Source organism: Siphateles boraxobius, unplaced genomic scaffold (assembly GCF_051911475.1).
Source record: "Siphateles boraxobius isolate OS27281-9 unplaced genomic scaffold, OSU_SipBor_1 13, whole genome shotgun sequence".
Classification (NCBI taxonomy): Eukaryota; Metazoa; Chordata; class Actinopteri; order Cypriniformes; family Leuciscidae; genus Siphateles; species Siphateles boraxobius.
Genome location: NW_027508733.1, coordinates 12,875,635 through 12,898,657, shown reverse-complemented (window position 1 = coordinate 12,898,657; position 23,023 = coordinate 12,875,635). Strand labels below are relative to the sequence as shown.

At 35.4% G+C, this 23,023-nt stretch overlaps 1 protein-coding gene across 3 annotated transcripts; it reads right to left on the bottom strand.

The window, feature by feature from the left end:
• Positions 1-2,601: 2,601 nt before the first annotated feature.
• Positions 2,602-22,328, bottom strand: LOC143735476 (uncharacterized). 3 transcript variants are annotated; one of them, XR_013203186.1, is made up of 7 exons: positions 22,163-22,328; positions 17,165-17,494; positions 13,830-13,955; positions 11,603-11,754; positions 7,118-7,429; positions 6,623-6,731; positions 2,602-6,056 (listed from the first exon to the last, which is right to left on the bottom strand). XR_013203186.1 is itself a non-coding variant. In XM_077225666.1 (5 exons), exons 1-4 carry the CDS (start codon positions 22,206-22,208, stop codon positions 6,640-6,642), a joined length of 780 nt encoding a protein of 259 aa, XP_077081781.1. In that variant the 5' UTR covers positions 22,209-22,321; the 3' UTR covers positions 2,602-6,056; positions 6,623-6,639. The 3 variants fall into 3 exon arrangements, 2 of the variants coding, with proteins under 2 accessions (XP_077081781.1, XP_077081782.1); XM_077225666.1 differs by lacking the exons at positions 11,603-11,754; positions 13,830-13,955 and having other exon boundaries at positions 22,163-22,321; XM_077225667.1 differs by lacking the exons at positions 11,603-11,754; positions 13,830-13,955 and having other exon boundaries at positions 2,602-6,049; positions 6,625-6,731; positions 7,121-7,429; positions 22,163-22,321.
• Between the last annotated feature and the right edge of the window lie 695 nt (positions 22,329-23,023).

Below are 23,023 nucleotides of genomic sequence, written 5' to 3'. Positions count from 1 at the left end.
CTTCTTTGCTCTTATCAGTGAGTAGCACGTTCATGTACTCGCGGCACGCACACCACACGGAGGCGAGCAGACTGAAGGAGTCTTCTGATTGGCTGAAGAGTTTTTCTCCCCCGTTTGGCTCTGTCGAGTTTCATAAAATCAAGTTTTTTCAGGCATACAAAAATATGACGATTTACCTCAAAGGGTTGAAGAAAATGATTCACACTGTTTTGTTCTGTTTATGTTGTTTTCTTCTAAATAAGCTACATAAAGTCTTTGAAGCATTAAAATGATTTAGATTTTTTTTTAGATTAATAGGCCTAATCTAATCTTGTTCTTCGGGAGTGTTTAGTGTTGCGACTGATGAGATAAAGTCCCAGCCAACATTCCCATGTGGGTTTTTGATGGGCTGTCACTTGGGCCCTGAACCCAAATGGGGCCCAGAGAAATGTGTCCAAATATTTGCCTGCCATTCTCACTTTGTCTGTACACTACATTGTACATGAAGGCGCTGATGTCGTATGATGTCTGCGTGAACAGTCTGCGCAGTGGTGTGCAAACACACGTTGACTGACAGGGAACACATTCCAACCGAATGAAATGATTGAATGAACATTTTATGGTCCTATACCTTCCACCAACAATATTTATTTATAAAAAAATACGTTAAGACCGCTTAACAGAGTGATTGCTATCGGGATATGAGGAGACTTTCAACCAGAATAATAATAAAAAATATTCTTTAGAGAATCACCTATTGCACCTTTAAAATGTAATCAATTTAATCAACTGGTTGAAAATGTTTTTATACAAAAATTTGTACATACCCATTATGGTAATGCGTTGGATTCTGAAATCCACTGCACTTCAATGTATATCCGTTCAGTGATTTGTAATGAGTTATCAATCAATATTTATGCTCATAAATATCAAATGATTTGAATTAATCCATAAAGCTTCTGAGATTTAATTATAAAGTTACATATGAGAAAAGCACCTGTTAAAAACATAGATTTACTCTTCTAGCTGACCATGACAGCCGAGGTCACTGGGGTCACTCAAGCCTGTTGCCTACGCATCACTTCTTAGCTATAACAATTACTTTACTTTTCATCTTCAATCACTATAATGACAAATATTGACTGAACCTTTTACTGAGAGAAAGTACTTGTCAGAATGTTTTGGGAAAGTTTCCTGGTCAGAGCTAGAGCTCGACCACCTCAGATCTCGAAGAAGGTGTGTGTGTGTTGTGTGTGTGTGTGTGTGTGTGTGTGTGTGTGTGTGTGTGTGTGTGTGTGTGTGTGTGTGTGTGTGTGTGTGTGTGTGTGTGTGTGTGTGTGTGTGTGTGTGTGTGTGTGTGTGTGTGTGTGTGTGTGTGTGAGCGTGAGCACTCTTTTGTTACAGGATGTTCTGAGGTGAACTACTGTCACGCAGGGGAGGTAAAATGACCATCTGTCCTCCAGATAACCGATGGAGATGTTTATCTGCACCTTAACCAATCAGAATCACTCAATCTGACGTGATGACGTAGTTAAGTGACCTGTGTGAGAGTATAATTGCCGTTTTAAAGTGTGTACGGCAGAGCGGCCTATATGAACTCCTAGCTGAGTGTTAAAGCTGACTTCTGCTGATGAAACTGCAAACTATTCTTCAGTAAAAATGTCTTCAATTGATGCATCTCTTGACTCCTGGTCTTCGTTCATAACATCTGGTCCTACATTTATTTTTTTAAGATCCTAAATAATGATCCATTATTTAGATCCCATTTAGGTAAACAAAAAAAAAGTTTGTAAAAGACCAACTGAGCCACTCTGATGAGACAAGTTAAAATCTTCCATAATCTTTCTTTTTGCCTTGTTCAATTTCAGAAACTTAGAATAGAATAAATCTTTATTGTCCACTTGGGTGGAAATTTTTCTTTGGCTCACCAAACATACAGACAACGTCTTAAACATAAAAGGAAAGGAAATATAAAAAAGATACAATGTAAAATATCAAAATGAAAATAAATATACTTAAATAAATTAAGATAACAACTCATTTGTTGTTGGCACTTGGTTTGGTTAAGGATAAGGTTAAGGCACCCTGAAGGGTCTCCCAGACTTCAGAAGCTTAAACTGTCCAGAAAGAGGATGAGCATCTACAGTGATTTTTCTAGCTTTCTTCCTCATTCTGTCAGTGTATATTTGGGTCAGGTGTTTTGGGGGTTTTCCTACTATTTTACTAGCCATTAACACTATCCTGTTAAGCTTGTTCTTAAGTTTGCAGTGTAAATGGCCAAACCAAGCAAAGAGATGAAATGCTAAAACACTTTCAATGTGTATGATGTACACTAGCTCAATAATCTGAGCACTGACGCCCAGGCAGTTCATTCTTCTGAGGAGACTAAGTCGTTGTGAGCATTTCTTAAAAATATAGTCTGTGTTATCTGTAAAACTCAGATGGTTGTCAAGAACTGTGCCTATACTTAAAAGTTCCCACAGTTTCAACTGCTTGACCATTTTGACCATTACGTAAAACTGGCTCTGTTGTTATGTCTTGTTTTTTTTTGCAAAAAAGTAGCTAGTTTGCAACTTGCAATCCATCCACCCTGTTCACTCTGACACCATAAAATAGTCTTAGTTTTATCCAGTTTTAGCCATTAGCTTTATTGTGTATTTGCTCATAGATCCATGTATGAATATGGAACATAAATTACACTGTACACCAATAAGATCAGTCACAATTTAAATCCCCATGCAAATAATCTTAAAATTACACTAAGAAGAAACACCGGTTTCATATTATTCGTGATATATGAGCTTTACAAAAGTGATACAGAAAAACTATAAATGAGAAGGATTCAGATGTAAGACAATAATAGGAAGTCCAGGCAACAAACAGTAGTCCACAATACAATGAGCAATTAAAATAAAAATCATAAAATCAAATTTTCTTTGGTATTCATTTTAAAAATAGCTTTAAATATTATTCAGTTTGTGCACATGGGTCTCAAATACTCACCTAGAATTCAGCGGTTTATAAGATTTCTGATCAGAAAAAGATCATAAGTACATAAAACAAAACACTGTAAAAATGTTCCCTTTTGATTAAGTAGTCAAGCATGAGGCGAAAAAAATACATTAAGCATGATTTGTCAAAATTATATACATTTAAAAAAAAAATATTGTACCAGAACGACTAGACAAGTTAAAGATGTCTTTTAACTATGGAAGCTTTTTCCCACCATGGAAAAAAGAATAAAAACATAATTGTGAATTAATCTCACAATTCAGACTTTTTTCTCGCAATTACAAGTTTACTTCTTGTAGTTTTTATTTTTTTGATTGAGCAGTCACAATTGCGAGTTATGAAGTGAGAATTGTGAAATATAAACTTGCAATTCTGAGAGAAAAAGTCAGTCTTTCCTTCCACAGAATTGGACTTTAAAACTCGCAATTGCGACTTAACATCTCGCAATTCTGAGAAAAAAGTCAGAATTGTGAAATAAAAAGTCGCAATTACCTTTTTTTTTATTCAGTGGCAGAAACAAGCTTCCTATTTAAAGGTGCACTGTGTAATTTTTAGTGGCATCTAGTGGTGAGGTTGCGAATTGCAACCAACAGAAGTTACGGTGGCCGACAGAAGCTGAGACTGCAGAGAGTAGCCAGTTAAGCAATGAGGTTTCTTTACAAAGATTAATTAAGAAATTTGGTTTACTTAATTATTCAGTAAAACGATATGTTATTGCGAATATTATTGTTACTTGTTCATCATTGTGTCAGTGTTTTATTCGCTGACTTTAGCTAGCTTCCTTGCACGAAGAACAACATGGTAACTAAACATTTTTTTATCCATTTAGGGCTTCTGAGTGTAACCCTGATGTATGTATTTGTCATTTCTCTATATTTACTGAGGGTGAAAGGATGATAAAATGTTTATTTTATTTTTTGTAATTCGAAATGTTTAATGTTTAATATGTATTGTTTTTTTTCATTTTTATATTAGAGTTTGGTTGTGGGGTACATGCGAAAAACGTGTCTAACATCATTTTGGGTTGTGAATTGATGTGCATTGGTCGATCAAGAGACTGACAAGTTGGTGAGCCAATGAGATGGGGAGGGGGGAAAAAAGTGCGAGAGGGGAGAAAGTTCGAGAGGGAAAACGAGAGAAAGTCGAGGGAGAAAAAGACATGATTGGAGTGATGCTTTGAGTGTTGGAAAAACGAGAATCTTTCCTGTAATGAGAAGTACTGCTCGTATTTCTTCGCGAAGGAAGTGGATCGTGAGGACATCGGACTGTTTCATGTAAGTTTGCAGACGCTGTATGTTTGGCTCGGCCAGAGTTGAACGCTGTGCATGTGATTGTTTTCTGGACTGAAACTGTTGTTGTTATCTGCTTAAACCGAGCGGAGATTCAGGATAAATGTGCAGACTTTCGTTTCCCGGGATGAAAAGGACTGTGAGCATTGTTAAGTAACTTTGAGAATTCGACGCGCAAACGACCGTCGCATCTGTTGTGCACGGAGATTGCGACACGGGACTCAGGGCCATTTCAATGTGACGAATGTGGTTCAACGCACACTAGCAACCAGATTGAGGTAACAAGCTAACCAATCCTTTTGTTTGCTCTTTTGAGTGAAGGGGCCAGTTTCGTTTCTCGGCCACTACGCACTCAAGCTCCGAATCAGGCCTGCAACGGGAGGGGGTGATGTGTGTAAACATTAGAGTGCACTAATGATTCTGTGATTGTTTTTTTCCTTTCTGTTTTGAGTGTATTTTTGCATATTTGAAAAGCTTAAAAGGTTAGTAAAGCGTATAATAGGCATACAGTGTTATAAGTTAATTTGATAGTAGGCCTATAATTTAAAGTTAAACAGAGAAAATGTATGCCTATATGGTTAACTTTAGTGAGTTAAATACATTCAGAAAGTGACTCGAAATCGAAAATCCTGGTGTGATACAATGAAAAAGGTGTTTAGCTACTGTTAAAAAGTAATACAATCAGAGGGTTGTTTTGACATATTTTATTTGTTTTTGTTTCATTTACATTGTCAAATTCATATTCTTGATCTATTTCATTTCATTTAAATACAAAGTTTCAATTTCATTGACATTTAATACAATTCTTATTGGTTAAACGTCTATTCGTGAGGGTGTGTGTGTTTTTGCAGTTTAAAAGTAATATAGAAGCAACATATGCTCTATAAGTAAATAGACTGCCCGCATAAAGTGATTCCTTGGAGGTTAATCGATAGTAGAAGACAGGGTTAAAAGATCATTATAAATAAAAGAACTCAGGTCCCTATCAGAAAACGCTGGCTTAGTGTAAAAAAAACTCCGTGAGATCCTTTGACTCTGACTTCCTGTAATGAGAGCTGTCAATCAAGGTACAAAGATGTCCCTGTGGTTGCGATTACGATGAAAGTGACCAATCATAAGAGGGTCAGTGCCCTCCTTGATTTCCGCCCCCAAATTGTCAAAAGTCATGTAGACTCGAGGGAGCAGAAATCAGCTGAGCGAGCAGGAATCCACTGCGCGAGCAAAACAGCAGTCCGCGAGCAGAAGCCCGCTGCGCGCGAGCAGGATTCCACTGTACAAGCAGAGTTAACCTATGAGAGTATGCCAGGCGCTCGCTCGCAGCTACCTGTACACCTCTCGGTTGTTGAATTTGTGCGCGAGTACTTTTATCATGCCAGCTGAAGGTTCATTTTTGCGCGTGTGAAATAACATAATGTGCTCGTGAGCATGTCTTACACGCTCATAACTTTTGACTAAAAAATAACGCCATACTCTCAGGAGTGTGTGAGTAAGCGTCACATCCTCTGGATTTTCTCTGTGAATTCTGCCCCGAGTCTTTCGCATAAAAAATCAATCTACAGGCTTTCATAGACAACCGTTGGGCAAGGTCTCATTTTTAAGTTTCATTACAATCATTTCAGACATTGACAATAAAAAATAAAAAAAATAGGCAATTGCTTATAGCTACACTGATCAGTATGCAAAGCCCATGTTTACATTGTTACAGATTATTACAGGTTGATCCTCCTCATTATTCATCCTGATCCTGAGTTTGATTCACTTCATCTTCACTGAAACCTGTTATAAAAACACAGAAATATTCTCAGTAAAAATACCAAGTTAAAAAATGAAAATAGTAATGAATAAATAATAGTGTTGATAAGAATTATGATAATTATATTAGCTAGGCTATATGTTATATGTTGGATATGTTTATTAGCCTGTACCATTATGTATCACACACTGTGGAGAATATGTTGTGATTTGTAAAAGTTAATTGAAGTTATTCTTTGTTCTTAAGTCTTTTATTTCTGATATGATGCTAATTAAAGGAGAGCACTGACAGTTAGTTTCAATTGATATAAAAGGTCTTATTGACCACTGGTTCAGGACAGGAGTCAATAATAATTTGTTAAATCAAACAATTAGTAGTGTCCAATCAATAGGGTAAATTACTAAATATTAAATGGCTAAAATATAAAGCAGCATTGTTCTTTGATCAAAACAGCACCAGATCAGCTCTATTTGTGTTAATGGTAGGTTGCCTGTTCTGTCTAAAGTAAAACAGCACAAGATCAGTGCTGTATTTAATATTTCTGTATTAATGGTGTTTCTTTGTCAAGCTGTTTGTATGTAATACTTACACCTTTGCCTTGGTTACTTATACTTCTTGCAGTAAAAAAACAGTTATAGCCCAAATCATCAGAACAACACTGGCACCAGATATTCCTGATACAGCACCTGAACGTGAATCTGTAATGATAAAGACAGACATTAGTGTGAATGTGTCTGATCTATAACACACACTATAAACATCAGCACTATATGTAACGCAAAAGACAAAAGTTAGGGTTGAAAGTTAACCAAGGTATATATTTTTCTAAGACCCGTTGTGGTGAGAAATCGAGCGCAAATTCCCACTCGAAAGGGAATTCATTTTACATTTATATTATCAAAGAGCTGCTGCTCAAGGTCTTGGCTGAGATGTTTGGGTCTGCTAATTGTCCCACATTTATGTGTAATGTGTTGTATATGTTGTAAAATGTAATTATTTCATGCATATACTTTGAAACCATTTTAAGTGTAACATTCTAAAATAATCCCTAGGATATTGATACTTAAAGATCTGATCTACTCACCACTGACAGTAACACTGATGGTCCTCTGAACGGTGTGTGTGCTGCCGTTCATGTGTAGAGAATAATCTTCAGAGTCTGTGGTTCTGGATTTGCTGATACTCAGAGATCCAGTTTTTTCATTTAGCTGGAGTCTGCCTTTGAATCTCTCATCACTGGTGTCATATAATGACATCTGATTGGTCAATTTTATGATTTTTGCAATGACATGGTCTTTAAACTTCCACAATATCAGATCATATATCTGTATATCAATAACACCAGTGCGTAGAGTGACAGAGTCTCCCTCATTCACTGATACCGTCTTCATTTCATCTGTCACAACAAAAAAACAAAACATGAACATATTATTAAACATATGAATACTGATTTTTTTTAAAAATCACACTGTTAACTCTTTCCCCGGCAGTGTTTTTGAAAAGGTTTCCAGCCACTGGCAGCACTTTTGATCATTTTAGTTTCATGGCCCCCAAAATATTTTGTTGTATGAATATCTGAACATGCAATATATCAAAAGAAAGAACAGACCCGTTTGTTTTTAAACAAACCAGTTTTATTCTAGCTTAATTCATTCTTTTATCAACACTTGAATGTGGGTATATCGGATTCAGAATGAGGATGAAAACACAGATGGAGTAGATCGAGTCCATCAACAGCCTCAAAGCTTTAGTCCATCATCTCACCCTGGTTTGACATTTCATTCACTAACATTAGGCAGTTTTGATTTATCGGCGGTTTAATATTGATGATCGTGTTATTTTACATATGCATCTGCTTATATATATATATGTTAGCTGCATCTCACTTCAGAGGCTGTGTCCTCCGAAGTTCACATTTGTAGGCTGCATACGTCATCAAGGATAATAATTGACTGTTGTTCCTCATGTGGTGTAAAATACTGTAATTTCTTTCTTTCTTTGCAATCTAATTTAGATTATCTTACAGTTACTTTTCTTAAAGGGGTCATATAATGGTACATGCACTTTTACAAGTTGATTGTACTGAAATGTGTGTTGGCAGTGCCTGTACACAACCATCAAATAATGATAAAAATCCATCCAGAGATTTTGTTTTAATCTCCTTATATGTTTTCCCCTGCCTCAAATTGAGCCGTTCGATCTTGTGACGTCACACGCTCGCACGCCCTTCCCCCAATTGTTGATTGACAGCAGCGTTTCAACACAGACCCGCCCTGGCTCATGAGCAAGCTGTCAATCATAGTGCGCGCGGACCGGTGTGGTGCGGAAAAGTACGCTGGAGCACTGTCTATGAGCAGAATGGAGTCTAAGCGAAGTGGTGTTCTGTTCTTGGGTACAATAAGGAACACAGCAGTCATTTTAATGTTCCTAAATCCGAACCGCTGAAGACGCAGTGGCTGAGTTTGTTTTCGAAGGGAATATTCCCCACGATCAACGTAAATGCTTTTATGTTTGCGCGAATCATTTCAAACACCAGACTGCTTTATAAACGAGGAGGGTCAGTATAAAGCTGGTTTTGCTAAGAATCTGCTCCTGAAAAAAGGATCGGTACCAACCAACTATTCGTGTTCCTGCTGCACCTCCAGAAGAACTGAAGTGAGTGCAACATTTTATTAACCTTTATATTAATATTTATATTAATCTTTGCAAATCGCTAGCTTCACAATGAGTGCGGCTAAGGTTTACACTCAGGGTACATTACGGCATGTTTTCTATGTATGACGTTCTCAATATAATTCACTATCCCACGTTTATAATGAACAACGCGTTATGGTTATTGTGTTACAAACGGTGTATGCACAGAACAGAGGGGCGGGGTGAGCAAAGCTCATTATCATTTAAAGACACATACACTTAAACGGTGTGCTGACAACAGAGCTGTTTTTGACCAGGTAAAATAAGTGTTTTCTTACAATACTAATGATAATTTTTTATTACAGTACATTACAAACTTTTAATTTAGACCCTAAAGAATCATATTAGCTTGTACAAAAATGGCACTATATGACCCCTTTAAATGAGACCTCAAGAGGACTCAGCCTCTGAATTGAGACGCCAGGGCCGGCCCGGCTCCTCTAGCCCTTTGGTTGCCCTAGGCGAGATTGAGTTTTGTGTTCAGAGAGAGGCGAACCTGAAGGATCAGACGTCCTTTCTCCAGCAGGTGCCGGACTCTGAAAAATATTGCCTGAGTGCATCTGGCCATGGCCAATTAAAAAACAAAAAACAAAACACACACATATATATTTTTGTATATTCCTGGAGGGGAACTGTACAGAAGTGTGAACACCACCACAATCACCATAATGGTTACTGTGTGTGTATGCACCTGCTAAGTGTGAACTCACTTAACAGAACTTATGCATTTATAATGAATGTAGAGAGCAGCTGTACTTTTCATAACTAGCATGCATACGTTATCCAGATACTGGTCTTTTGACATTTACATCCATGTAGGTTATCACTGAAGTTACGTTTGCTATTATTAGCAAATTAAATAGCTAGCTAGTGACAGCAATGAAACGTCCAATATTAGGTGATGCACAATACTAAGTACATTTATTTAGTTTGACACCTTAATAATCAGGTTGACAAGTAATTAAAGGTGTGGCTGCCTAGGATGATCATGTTAAATAAAAATGTTTTATTTCGCTTGTTGTTCTACTTCTATGATTAATGGAAAGTAGGCCTAAGGGTGACACTCGAGGGCGCCCGCGCCCCCAACACATCTGTCGCCTTAGGCAATCGCCTAGTTCACCTATAGCAATCGCCGGCCCTGCGAGACGCAGGTGATATCGCTTGTTTCAGCCTCTTCTTCGTCTGTTTTTTGATCAGGAGATTCTGTACTCTTTCAGAAGATGTGTCATTGCCTCCTCTACCATATAACATTGAAAACAAGGAAAGCCGGACGTTTACATCCAATGGCAATTTCTGTGAATGGTGTAGAAAGAGTTCTATGTTCTGCGGTTGATCTACTGGCAATGCGCAAATTAAAGAATACAGACACAGCATAATGACCAACGCAATCTACCAAGAGTCGCAAACAAGCGGATTCTCTGATCTACTAACAACACAGGAGCAGCAAATTAAAAATATATAAAACAATAATGGGGAAAATTCTCTCCTTCTCTCACAAGCTCTCTGTTCTCCACAGCGCCTCTAACAGCAAATATTACAGCATGTCAAGCACAAAACTGGTTAAAACGGGGATGCCCAGTCCTGTTCCTGGAGATCTTCCTGCAATGTTCAGCTCCAACCCTGATCGAACACCTGAAGCACTTAATGAAGATCTTCAGGAGCACTTGATCATTACAGACAGGTGTGTTGGAGCAGGGTTGGATCGCAGCTCTGCATAGGGAGATCTCCAGGAACAGGTTTGGTCAGCCCTGTTAGAGTCTGTGGTTCTGGAGCCATGGATGTTGAGATCTCCAGATTGGTGATGGAGCTGCAGTCTGCCTTTGAATTTCTTATCACTGCTTTCATGTAGGCTAATAAATGACCCTTTATTGATTTCAGCAATGAGATGGACTTCAAACTTCCACAATATCAAATCATGTCCTTGTATTTCAATAAGTCCAGTGTATAAAATTCTAGGTTCTCCCTCCTTCCATCTGGATTGACGTTAAAAGTAGTTATTGACCCAGATATTAATGTTTAGTTATAACATACATTTTTATTTTGTGATTTCAATGACTTGTATTGTACAGCACTATACATAAATTTTTTTCCTGCTGCACCTATAGATTAGAGCAGTTGTTGTTTTTCTCACTGGCAGACAGACCGCAGAAGTGAGAGGCGGTGATGGGGAGAAAAGTAAAGCACAAGTTCTCTGGAAAAAGTAACCTGCTATGACACCGTTTTATTTTCAGACAGGGAGGCGAACAGAGAATTAGACGTGCATACCAGTAAACACTGAGCTTGCTCCAGCTTGTTCCAACTTCTTGCAAACAATGACTTATATAAAAGTTTAATTTCCTTTAAGCAGCTATATTTTGTCCATTTCAAATAAAAACATGTCCATGAATGCCAAATTACATTTTACACACAGGTAGCCTATTAGTAATTTGAATGTTCTCGTATGGACATGTGGCATTAAATTTGTGTTCAGCTCTTAAATAAACATTAAATTTGATGTTAAAACAGTGCAGCAATACTAAATATTTGACACTTAATAACTGAAATAGAAAACACATGTATTATGTTTGGTACTTTTGGCATGTGTTTTCTCTAAGGTGAAAAGTTCTTTATTCAGGGAGCGTGTCACAGCTCAAAACTATTATTTAGCCTATGAAGCCACATTACAATATTAGAACAGCATTAGTCTTACTCTTACAAACATGTGGACATAAAAAGTACAAACGTGTTAACATATTAAGCACATGAGAAACTAATGGAAATCCGTCTCAGCAAATTATTACATAAATCCTGCATGCTTTCCTGCATCTTAAGATTTAATTTGAGCATCTAACTGTCAGCACAGAATCAATAATAGAATTTAACAGAACAGACTCACCAACAGCCATATGGAATTGTCTTTGTAAAATCATACTGTTGCTGTTGATCTTCACTTTATAATCTCCAGTCTGATCTCTTCGGATGTTTTTGATGGTGATTTCTCCAGTTTGATCATTCTGATCAATGTTTTTCCATCTCGAATCAACGGGGCTGTTTAATCCATTAACTTGCGCGAGACCATCGCTGGTTCCGATGTATGTAAATGAACATTTACCGAATGATTTTACTATCACAGTTTTAATAAATATCTACAAACAATACGTTATATGAAAGTTTAAAGGCTCGATCATCGATATTTACGATCGTAATGTCACAGCGCCAACAACATTTTGATTCGTATCAAGAGATCCTAACAGTAGGGCCTAACAATTGGGGAGTTGTGCATTATTTTTGTCCTTCAAAGATGACATCCATTAAATCATACAAAAAAAAGGTTTTAACCAATAATCCAGACCAAAGTTGTTGTTTTTTTTCCATAAAAGGCTAATTTAAGAGAAATATTTAAATCTGCTTCGTTTACGGAACATATCTTAATAGAGAATAATGTTCCTTGCCAATTCTTCAATAAGTCATAGGTATTTACAGTAGTACAACTTTACATCATTTTGCTTGCTAGAATCTTAATAGGCTATGTAGAGATTATACACCCCCAGCGTTTTTTGTGAGGCACTGATTTGTTTCTGATTCAAAATGATCTAACAATGCCACCAATTTATGTGTCGTCAAAATATGCTCGACCTATAATATTCACTGCACTCTGTCAGCCAGTGTAACTGTAAATTTCTGATTGATGGAAAAGCCAACATATAGATTATTACAGAGAGTAGGCCTATATTCTATTTTTTCATTCGACCTTGTACGTAGATTTTCAAGAATAAAGTTTGTAGTCAGGAATTTTAATATCTGTTCAATTTAATATTCCTTGTGAAGGTGCATTATGTAATTTATGTGGTACTGGCATTAAAATGGAATTCCAAAAATAATGACAAATCACTAAATATTCAAATAGGTTTCCTAAAGCCTGTCTGCCTTTGTCTTGGCCCCTGGTTTTTCACCAAACTCACTTCATTGGTTTAGCCAGTGTTGCTATGTCGGTATGCTCTGGATGCTGAAACGCACAAATCAAAATTTGATAGCACCACACAATCACAGTGTTAAACTTTTCTGGGAATCAAAAAACAAATTATTTATTGCTGACTCAAACACTGATACACATGTCACCTTAACACACTTTAAAGTGCTAAAATCAACATGAAACAGATTCCAAAACCTAATTTGCTTCTAAAATGTAATGTGTTACTATGCAAGTGAAACAGGATCTCCTTATATTATAAAAAATATATTTTTTTTATTTATCAGGATTTTTTTTATATATTAGAATTGATTGGATGTTGATAAGTGTGTTATATACCAGAATGGAGCCGGTATTAATTTGAGTTTGCAGTAAGTAGTAATTTGAAAAGTAGCTGAGAAAGCTACACAGTGATAGTGAGAAATGTGCTGTACTATCGCTATGCTACATGCCTGAGGAGTGGATGACAAAATAACAGTTTGGAATCACAGATTTGAATATCTGCATCAGACTTTTAACCGAGAAATTTAACCAAGAACAGAAGAGCAGAAATAAATGTCAGACATCTAGTCATGTTCGTAACTTGTGATGAACCATTGTGCTTTTAGAAAGTTTAACTGTATAGACAAAGCAAAACTGATTGAATGTTCATAAACTGCAGCTTTACCAATTGTGCTCAATTATAAATAGTGTTATGTTGTGGTTCCCCTTCTATTAATTGCTAATTGTTCTTTTCGGTTACTCCAAATGTCCATTTTAAATTTTTTTTTTTTTTTTAAATGTGCTTTCACTAAGAAAAAATATTACAGGAACCTACTTTTTAGTGTCTTCAACTTCAGAATTCAATTCTAACTTGTTCAAACTTTGACTTTATTACTTTCCAAATTGTTCTGGCACATTTTCATATGTTTATTCTAAATACATTTTATGCAAATTGGACAATAATTGCTTTTTAAAAATATATAATCTTCTCTAACCATTTTGTCTTAGTAATATAATGAATTCTGATACCTGAACATCAAACTCACAACTCTTATCTTTCTAAAGAGACCAGAATTAAACCTGTAGTTCAGAGGGTTCATGAACTGTGACTGGTTTAGTCTGTATATGTCAGGTTTGGGTTTAAGCTCAACTAGTGGGGGCGACAGTTAACAGGTTAAGTCTTGATCTCCAAACTTCCACAGTATCAGTTCATCAGTAACACCAGTGTGTAGAGTGACAGTATCTCCCTCAGTCACTGATACTGACTTCACTCCATCTGTATCAACAAAAAACACATCTGGAGAACAAACGGAAATGGTTTAATCTTATGCTGCAAGTCACTTTCATGCTATACATTTTTAAATGTACTATTTGTACTTGTGACTATTTGTACTTGTGACTCAAAATCTTAGTTTAATGTGAAAATAAGCAGAAAGATTTTAAACAAAGATAAAAATGTGATTTAACAAGAAATATTTCAGACTGTGTAAAATTTTTTGTGAGTAATCAAATGTAATATGTGACACCTAATGTGACTCTTTGTACGGACAAGAGATTCCCAAACTTTGACCGAAAGTATTTTCTTAAAGTCCGCCAGGGAAGTTAATATTTCAATAAATTAACAACCCATTTGCATGTAAATGGTTCCCTTTTGTCAGTTAATGGTCACATGGCATGCAGTTAAAAAAATATGCAATTTGTTTTATTTTAAGTGTTTTTGTTCTTATTCATTTTAATTTAATATTATTATGATTTTATATATGTGTCATGGACTCATGGACCCCCTTCAATTCCCCTTTACAAACCCCTAGGTGTTCATGACCTTCAAGGGATAGTTCACCCAAAAATGTAAATTCTGTCATTAATTACTCACCTTCATGTCATTCCAAACCCGTAAGATCTTAGTTTATTCAACAACTATTCATTATTCAACAATCTCTTCTCTTCCACGTTATTCTCCTGAGCTGTTGACCCAAGTAATCACAGTGCAGCGCTTTGGGGTTCATCGTCAGAAAGCCAGCTCACTATTGGCCGACGCTAGTCACGCGAGCACAACGACACATGCGTGTGATGCTGACGCAGGGGCTGGCCAATAGTGAGTCGACGTTCTGACGTAGAACCTGGAAGCACTGCACTGTTTACACTACGTCAACAAAGTAGGAGAATGACATGGAAGAGAAGAGATTGTTGAATAAAGTCGTTATTTTTGTTTTGTTTTTGCGCACAAAAAAGAATTCTCATCGCTTCATAGCATTAAGGATGAACCACTGTAGTCGCGTAGTGTACCAATGTCTTTACTACCTTTCTGGGCCTTGAAAGTTGCAAAGTCGTTGCTGTCTATGAGTGGTCAGAAAGCTCTTGGATTTCATAAAAAAAATATCTTCATTTGTGTTCCGAAGATGAACGAAGGTCTTACAGGTTTGGAACGACATGATGGAGGGTAATTAACCCCTTCAGTTTGGTAGATGTTTTTTCTTCCGTTGAAACTCAAGATGCTCATTGGAACATCTCAATTCATTCTGGTGAACAAGATCACAGTGTCACTTTACAGATTGACACTGAATCTTCAAGACCCGTTTCTCCTCTATACCTACTCTTTTGATAAATACAAACTCAAATCACGTATCTGGAAATAAAGGAGTTTAGAATCAGTAATTTCAGCCAAAACAATGGTAACGCAACATGACATAGGACTTCATTTGTGATAACAGGATTTATTTCCTCATGGTTTAAAGAATACAAAATATAAAAGAACAAATGCAAAGCGGAAAACAAATACTTATTAAAAATATTTGACAAACCTTTCTGTTGCAATTACAATGATGGTAATGAAATATTTAAATAAAATGACATGAATTAAATTAAATGATTGAACTCCCATATAGTAAATCACTAAAAACATTAAAATAATAAATTCTCACACACATACATTATATATATATATATATATATATATATATATATATATATACACACACATTATATATATATATATATATATATATATATATATATATATATATATATATATATATATATATATATATATATAATCTCAGAACATTCAGTCAAGTTCCCAATGACCCTCATTTTGAAGTTCAGTTTGGTTCTGTTGTATCATTTTTACATTTTCCATGTGTTCTTGTATTGTTGGTTACCATATTTACTCATTACTTTTAGAACAGCTTTTACTTGTTCTGAAAACAGGCCTGCACTGTAAAAAATTCTAACCTCCCAACAATTTCTAGTGAGTGGCCACATCTAAATTTTTCAATTGGCCCAAATTAAATTCTGCAAATAGATAAAATTAAATTTGCAGAATTTCACTTGGGCCAACTGAAAAATTTTGATGTGACCAGTCACTAGAAATTTTTGAGTTGGGGAGGTTAGAAATTTGTTACAGTGTGTGTTTAGTGTCTGTTTAGTGTGTGTGTAGATGGTTTTTGTGTTGTAGCTGTTCTCCAGTGTTTTCCTTGTGCTCACTAGTTCTGTATTTTGTTTATATAAAGTACCAGCTTGCTTTTAGATCATCAGCTCGCTTCTCTATTGCCTTTCATTGTGTAAAAGTACAATTTGTGCTTTTTTATCTTTTTTGAATTTCTGAAAATAATGTTTGCTGGATCAATTATATTAAACATCAAGAAATCTCTAATCTTATTTATATATGAATCAGGCATGTGATAAATTGAAAAAAGTATTGTTAGAAAAATGTGTTATTTATATATAAAATATGTATATGTATAATAATGTATAAATAAATATATATATATATATATATATATATATATATATATATATATAATATTTCTTAAGTATTTAAATGCATATGTGTGTATTTGTGTATACAAAATAATTTTTACAACAGTTATTTTGGATGTAATTAATCGCGATTAATCGTTGCCCAGCACTACTTCATTTCTTTGCATTCAAACATTAAACCATTGAGCTTTTATTTTGGCAGAAAACCGCATTGCTTCTTTTTGTTGACAACATTTACAAAAAAAATAAATAATAATAATAATAATAATATGAAGATGGTTGGCGCATGTTGCATTTCCATATGCAAGTTATAAGCGACTAAAACACTGCAGAGTATCATTTACTGCCATTTAAAACTGTTTATATTACATCACAACCATTGCGATTTGATGATTGCACTAAATATCACATTCTCAAAATCATGCATTGTCAAAATTCATTAAAAAAAGGTAACCGGGCAACTGTCTAGTAATATCGTTTCAACGGTAATTTTTACTCGCATTTGGCACTTTGAACCCTGTCAGAAGCAATCCATGCATTAAGTAAATATTAGAAAACGTAACATTTTGCAGGTTATTTTGTAATCGTTTAAAGCTATTTCGCGATTTCAATCATCATAAGCGTTTATGACCTTAGGGAACTTAAATAAATAAACAGTTATTCATAAAGGATTATTGTGCATCAATGTGATTACAACGCATCTTCACAGACAGGTAATCCACATAATGATCACACGGAGTTACTCACCGCGGACAGTGACAATGAATCTGTATTTGTTCTCATTCATGCTGTCCTTGATCTTTAGTTCATAAACTCCAGAGTCTGTGGTTCTGATGTTTGTGATGGTCAGAGATCCGATGTGATGATCCAGCTTCAGTCTGTCTCTGAATCTTTCTTCATTATTCCCAGGTACTGAGAATGTATTGACTTCTCTATCAATCTGTGCTAAGATATTGCTTTCACCTTCAATCTTCCACTGCAGCTCATCTCCCTTTGTTTCAGTAAAATCAGAGTTTAAAGTGAGAGAATCTCCCACCATCACTGACACGGAGTTCACTTCATCCACACCAAAAACTCCTGAGGAACGAACAGAAACAGTTTCTAAACAGAGATTACGCTTGTAAAGCTGTCAAGATTTCCATATACATGCACTTCTAAAACATATTTATTTAACTGTAACAGATGCTAATTCAATTTAATAAACAATATACAGGTTGGAAAAGAAAGATTCAGGCAATTATTTCCTGACATAATTCCTGACACCACAGAGAAGGACATTAATAGTTGAAATAAAGTCGTTATTTTGGGGGTTTTTTGCGCACAAACGCAATTTGGACTATTTTAACGATGTCTTTAATAACTTTTCGGGTTTATTGAACAAGTTGCAATCCCTTAGAAGCCTATGGAGGAGTGAGACAGCTCCCAGATTTCATCAAAAATATCTTAATTCGTGTTCCGAAGATGAAAGAAGGTCTTACGGGGTTGGAACAACATGAGGGTGAGAAAATACTGACAGAATTTCATTTTTGGGTGAACTTTCCCTTTAATTGTACAGCCTGAAATCATGGTAATTGCAATTATGTAACATATACTGTAATTTTATATCAATTAACACCTGACCTGACCAGATTTAACATGCACATACTGACACAAAGATAAAAATAGCGCAGTGTACATTTCTGACTACAAACAATTTAATTATTTTACAGTATTTTGTTATTTTAACTATTATTGGTTCATCTTGCTGTTTTTGATTCGAATATTTCCTCTAGACCTTATGCTGCACTCGTTGTGTTCTGTCTTCCGGTTTGTATTTCCACAGCATGAAGGTAAGATCTTACAGATTTATGAATGAACTGCTCATTTTAAAATGCCAAATTAAATATACAGAGCCAAAAAAATGGAGGTTCAAACACAAAATTCTAGAGAAGTTTGTAATTTACATGTATAATTTATGAGTAAAATAAGCCTTGGTAAACATAACTTGAAGATACTTTGACGTTTTGTTCTACAATGTAAGTTACACACACACCCATACCAAAAATGTGAAATTTGAAGCAGTTATGTTTATTTTAGAAACCATAGGAAAACGTAAAAGTATCGTCAAGCTATGTTTACCGCAGGCTTTATTTTACTCATGAATTGAAAAAGAAAATAAAAAAAATATAGGAAAATCTCCAAGGAACCATCGGCAATTTAGACTTCAGGGTTCTGACTTCATCCTAATCTATTACCTTATACTTGAATTATAAATAAATAAATATGACTTTATATAAATAAATATTAATCTTGTGTTCTAAACTTTCTAGATTTTATTTCCTTAAATACTAATTTCAAGATACATTGGTTAAAACAGTACTTAAAAAATCCTGTTTCAATTTGTAATATTCTTCCTAATCTTGTTTTCTCTGGGTATATCCCATTCCTTATGGGGCCGATCCCAGTTTCTTTTAAAGTAACTCATCCTTTTGATATGGGAATACATGTTTTTTATCTGACTCTTCTGGTTGGAACACAATTTAGAATTAGTCAGCAATTTCAGAATGATATGCTCATTTCAAGTTTGAAACTTTGAAGTACTTTAATAAACATTTATTTTCTAGTAAATTTCTAGTATTTTCTTTACTTACACAAATGTAAATTTCAGGGTGCTAAGCCCTACTCTTTAGGGTTTTTTTGTAAGGAACTTGATGGACTGTCCTTACATCCAGCAAGTCCAAAGCCCTTACAACTGTCTATCCCGGTGCGTCCCAATTCGCATACTCTCCGTCCTAATTAAACAGGCCTAGTATTCGAAAAAGGAATTAGTAGGCCTACGTCCCACATCGTAGTAGGGTAGGTTATGTTGAAATGAGTGTTCCAAAGATACCCGGATGGTCCACTATTTCCGGTCAGAATCCGAAGTGCAGATTCATGCACACTCTAATATTGCCCACAACCCGCGTTGGACGAGGACTCGGTTAGAACTACAAACACGAGTGAAAGTGTTAAAAAAAACTACAGACATGGAGGACGCGCGAGTCCGCCGGTTATAGAGATGTTTAGATGAAGGGGTTTGAGTGATTAATTATCAGTAAACCTGACGAAAATGTATTTATTCAATGCTGTCTACATCATATTGCATCTGCAGCAGCATTGTGAACACGTGAGGAGAGTCTCAGCATGAAAGACCCATGGCAGATGAACGTGCCACAACATTTCTCTCCGAAACGCTAGGAAATTAAATTAGATTGAATGGAGGACTTTAACTGTGACAAGATGATTGACAGTTTGGTGACAGGATGCACGCAACAGATCTGTCTGTTAAAGATGATGAAGTAGCCTAGCCCAGTGTTTCCCAAACTTTTTTCAGTCGAGGCACCCTTTGAAAATTTAAAAAAATTTGTGGCACCCTACACTAGTGTTGTCACGATACTACTTTGATACTATACCTTGAAATGTATTGATTTTCAATACCACAGGGAATAACTGCCGTATATAGGCCTACTGCCATATAGATATTTTTTAATATTATAAATTTTTTTGTCCATCCATTTAAAGTCTAGGAAATCATTAATTTCTTCTGCAGAGATCACTTTACATGATGACATATTTAATTAAGGCTTTTATTCATAATTCAGTAAAACATTGCTCAATTACCATTGCAAATCTCACCTAAATGTTTGCTCACTCAGTGTAGGCCTATTTGTGTTTTTATATTGGGATAATTTTGTTATAATTGCACAAGATAGCTTGTTTTTTAATATATTTTATAATTTAATAATTTCACAGTTAATCTCCAAATTAATGTATAAACAACATAAAGACAGTATATTTTAAATAATTGTTTAATGGCATGTTTTTTATGAATGAAGCCCAGTATCACTGAAACCAATACTGCTACTGATGTCAGGAAATACACAGAAATTGAATAAAGTTATCAAACACTTTACAGTCTTCACTGCATAAATGATAAATAAAATATAGATGAATCCTTATTAAAGCTACAAGCGTTCTTTAGTCAAGAGCAGTGAGTAATTTTCTCTTTTACCTGTTCTTTGATTCTGTTGTCACTGCTACACTTGTTTATCTCACACGCGTCCCATCTTCTCACAACTCTAATTTAAGATTTTAACTAATTTAAGACTGCTCTCATGACGATACTCAACAAAACTGAAATTTTGGCATAACTGTGTGTTATTATTCGTTCAAGCACGAAAGAGAAGTCGATTCTGGCACGCGATGCGCGTCGTCAGTGTCAGGACATTCGCAGACAGCGCGTTCTCTTTTGTCTTTTCGCGGTTGCATGGTTTAAAAGCATTTGCATGAATAAGAACTTGATTATATAATGTAACGCTAGCCAAAGGATGACAGAAAAAACGGATGCTGCGTTAATTGTGTTTAAATATTTTTTAACGCGTAAAACTGAAAAACATTAATCGCACGCGTTACCGTTGACAGCAGCACGGACATAACCGATGTGTTTGTGAATATGCGGCAAGACGGACGTTGTGACAATGTTTCGTGTGTATTTGACCGTAAGCGCAACAAGCCATGAAAAAGAGGCAGCTTTATGTGTGGACGCTGGGAATGAAGCACGAGAATGAAATCATGCGGAACCCCCGCAATTCAACGAACGCAGAAAACTTATGATTTGCATTTTTTATTATAAATTTGTGTGCATTATTTGTTGTTATTAGACGCTTCCGACGATGCGAGATTGATGATACATTAATTCATTTTTTTTTTACACATTTTAGCAATTTAGAAATGTTTAATGGAGTTTTTACACGGCACCCCTGCTCTCGCCAGAAGGCACCCCAGGGTGCCGCGGCACCCCGTTTGGGAAACGCTGGCCTAGCCTATGTCCCTTAAAGCTTACCTACTCTTTTGCTATACAAGTAGGCTATAAACATTGGTAAAACAAATCTTGGGCGTAGTAGGCTACAAGTAGGCGAATTGGGACGCATCTGTGTCATTTCTACGATAATTATCAATGGTTTTGTATGTTCTTGCAATTATACAATAATAAAAACAAATCATTGACTAAAACTTTCACATGAAACAAGGTGTGGTCGGGTGGCATAATTATTCTGAAGAAATAGAAACTTATCTCCACAACAATACAAACCAACCCCACACCTGTTACAAGAGCAGGTTGTAACAGCAATACAAATTCTCTCTAATTTTACGAGTTTGATGGTGATCACGTGTTTTCTATTTCCGGTTTAGACCTAGTTCCACTGAAAGTTGTAAAGAAATAAACTTTATCACGGATCATTCTTATATTAAGAAGAAAAAAAAACGTTAAAATGTTATTCATATTGATAGGTTATACAGTTCACCAACATCTTACTAAAGATTAGTTAATGTGCTGTATTTGTGTCATCTGTGTACTGACAACAATAAACACACAAAACCTGAATAGACCAAAACAGCGAATGAATTGTCAGATTTTTTTCTGTTCTATAAGCAGCAACACTGTTTGTGTTGTCGGTTTTCACGTAAAACATGGCAGAAATATTGCAGTCCGTCATCACCCTCTAGTTTTCCCTATCAAACACACAGTAACAAAAAAACTATAGGCTACTCCCAAAATTACACTTATTGCCATCCTGTCATTATTCACAGTGTGATTTATCACAACTTCTTTTTGTAGAAAGGTAATAATCGTTAAGAATGGTAAGAAACAGAATTTCACACAAAGAATTATAAGTTGCGGCTTTTGAAAACCGAAAGTGTCGAATTTACATGAACGTGACTCACCCTGGACAAGCAGTACTGCCCCAAAAAGGAGAGAAAGGTTCCTCATATTGATGTCACTTCTTACCAAATCTAAACTGAATGGCAGTGATCCAGGATAGCCTCGTACTGATGAAGAAGATGATGATGATGGGCTCTAATCAAACAGACAGAATCACGTGATTTCTGCGAAGGTGGCGGATGTGTTACGTCATACTATGTCCTAGTGTTAACCTGAATTTAGTAAAAAAAATATAGCCTATTGTGAAATAATATCCAAATCTGTTATTACATATTTTGAATCAAAATATGCTTTTGTTCATTTTATGATTAACCTTATGATCTTATTTGGTAAATTTCATATTCATAAAAGTAAAAGAAATAATTCTAAATCTTGTCTGAAGGTCTTTATGGCTGATTTTCATTTGTATATTGAGTCTTTCCAATGTATTGATAACAAAAATGTGGAAATATCTTGAAATTTGAAATTGATTATGCTGTCTTTTGATGATTTATTTGTTTATTTTCTTTATTTCCATTTAAATCAATAGAAGCACATATATATTGCCTATTGTTGCACTTTTTCTTTTCTTCTCTCTAGTTATTATCCTTTTTGATGTCTTGTTATAGTTGTTAATGTTTCATGTTTTTCTTAATGTCTAATAAAAAATAAAAAAGATTTGGTCAAAATGTTAAACATTTTCACACACAGTGAGAGAGGATATTTTATTATATAGCCTAGTTTATTATATTGTATTATATTAGATTATCTGATTAATCTTTTCAGTATCATAGTCTAATAACTGAAACTGTCAATAAAAATCAAGGCAAGATCATATTACAACACAGTGCTGTTTTTATCAGTACAGATACAGTACATGTCAG

Excerpts from the sequence above, each read along its gene's own strand:
- LOC143735476 (XM_077225666.1), bottom strand. The coding sequence starts at position 22,208 with ATGAGGAACCTTTCTCTCCTTTTTGGGGCAGTACTGCTTGTCCAGG. Across the intron at positions 7,430-17,164 it reads ATTCATTGTCACTGTCCGCG|ATGAAATGAAGACGGTATCA; the intron begins GTGAGTAACTCC and ends TTGTTGTGACAG. Across the intron at positions 6,732-7,117 it reads CATCAGTGTTACTGTCAGTG|ATTCACGTTCAGGTGCTGTA; the intron begins GTGAGTAGATCA and ends TTATCATTACAG.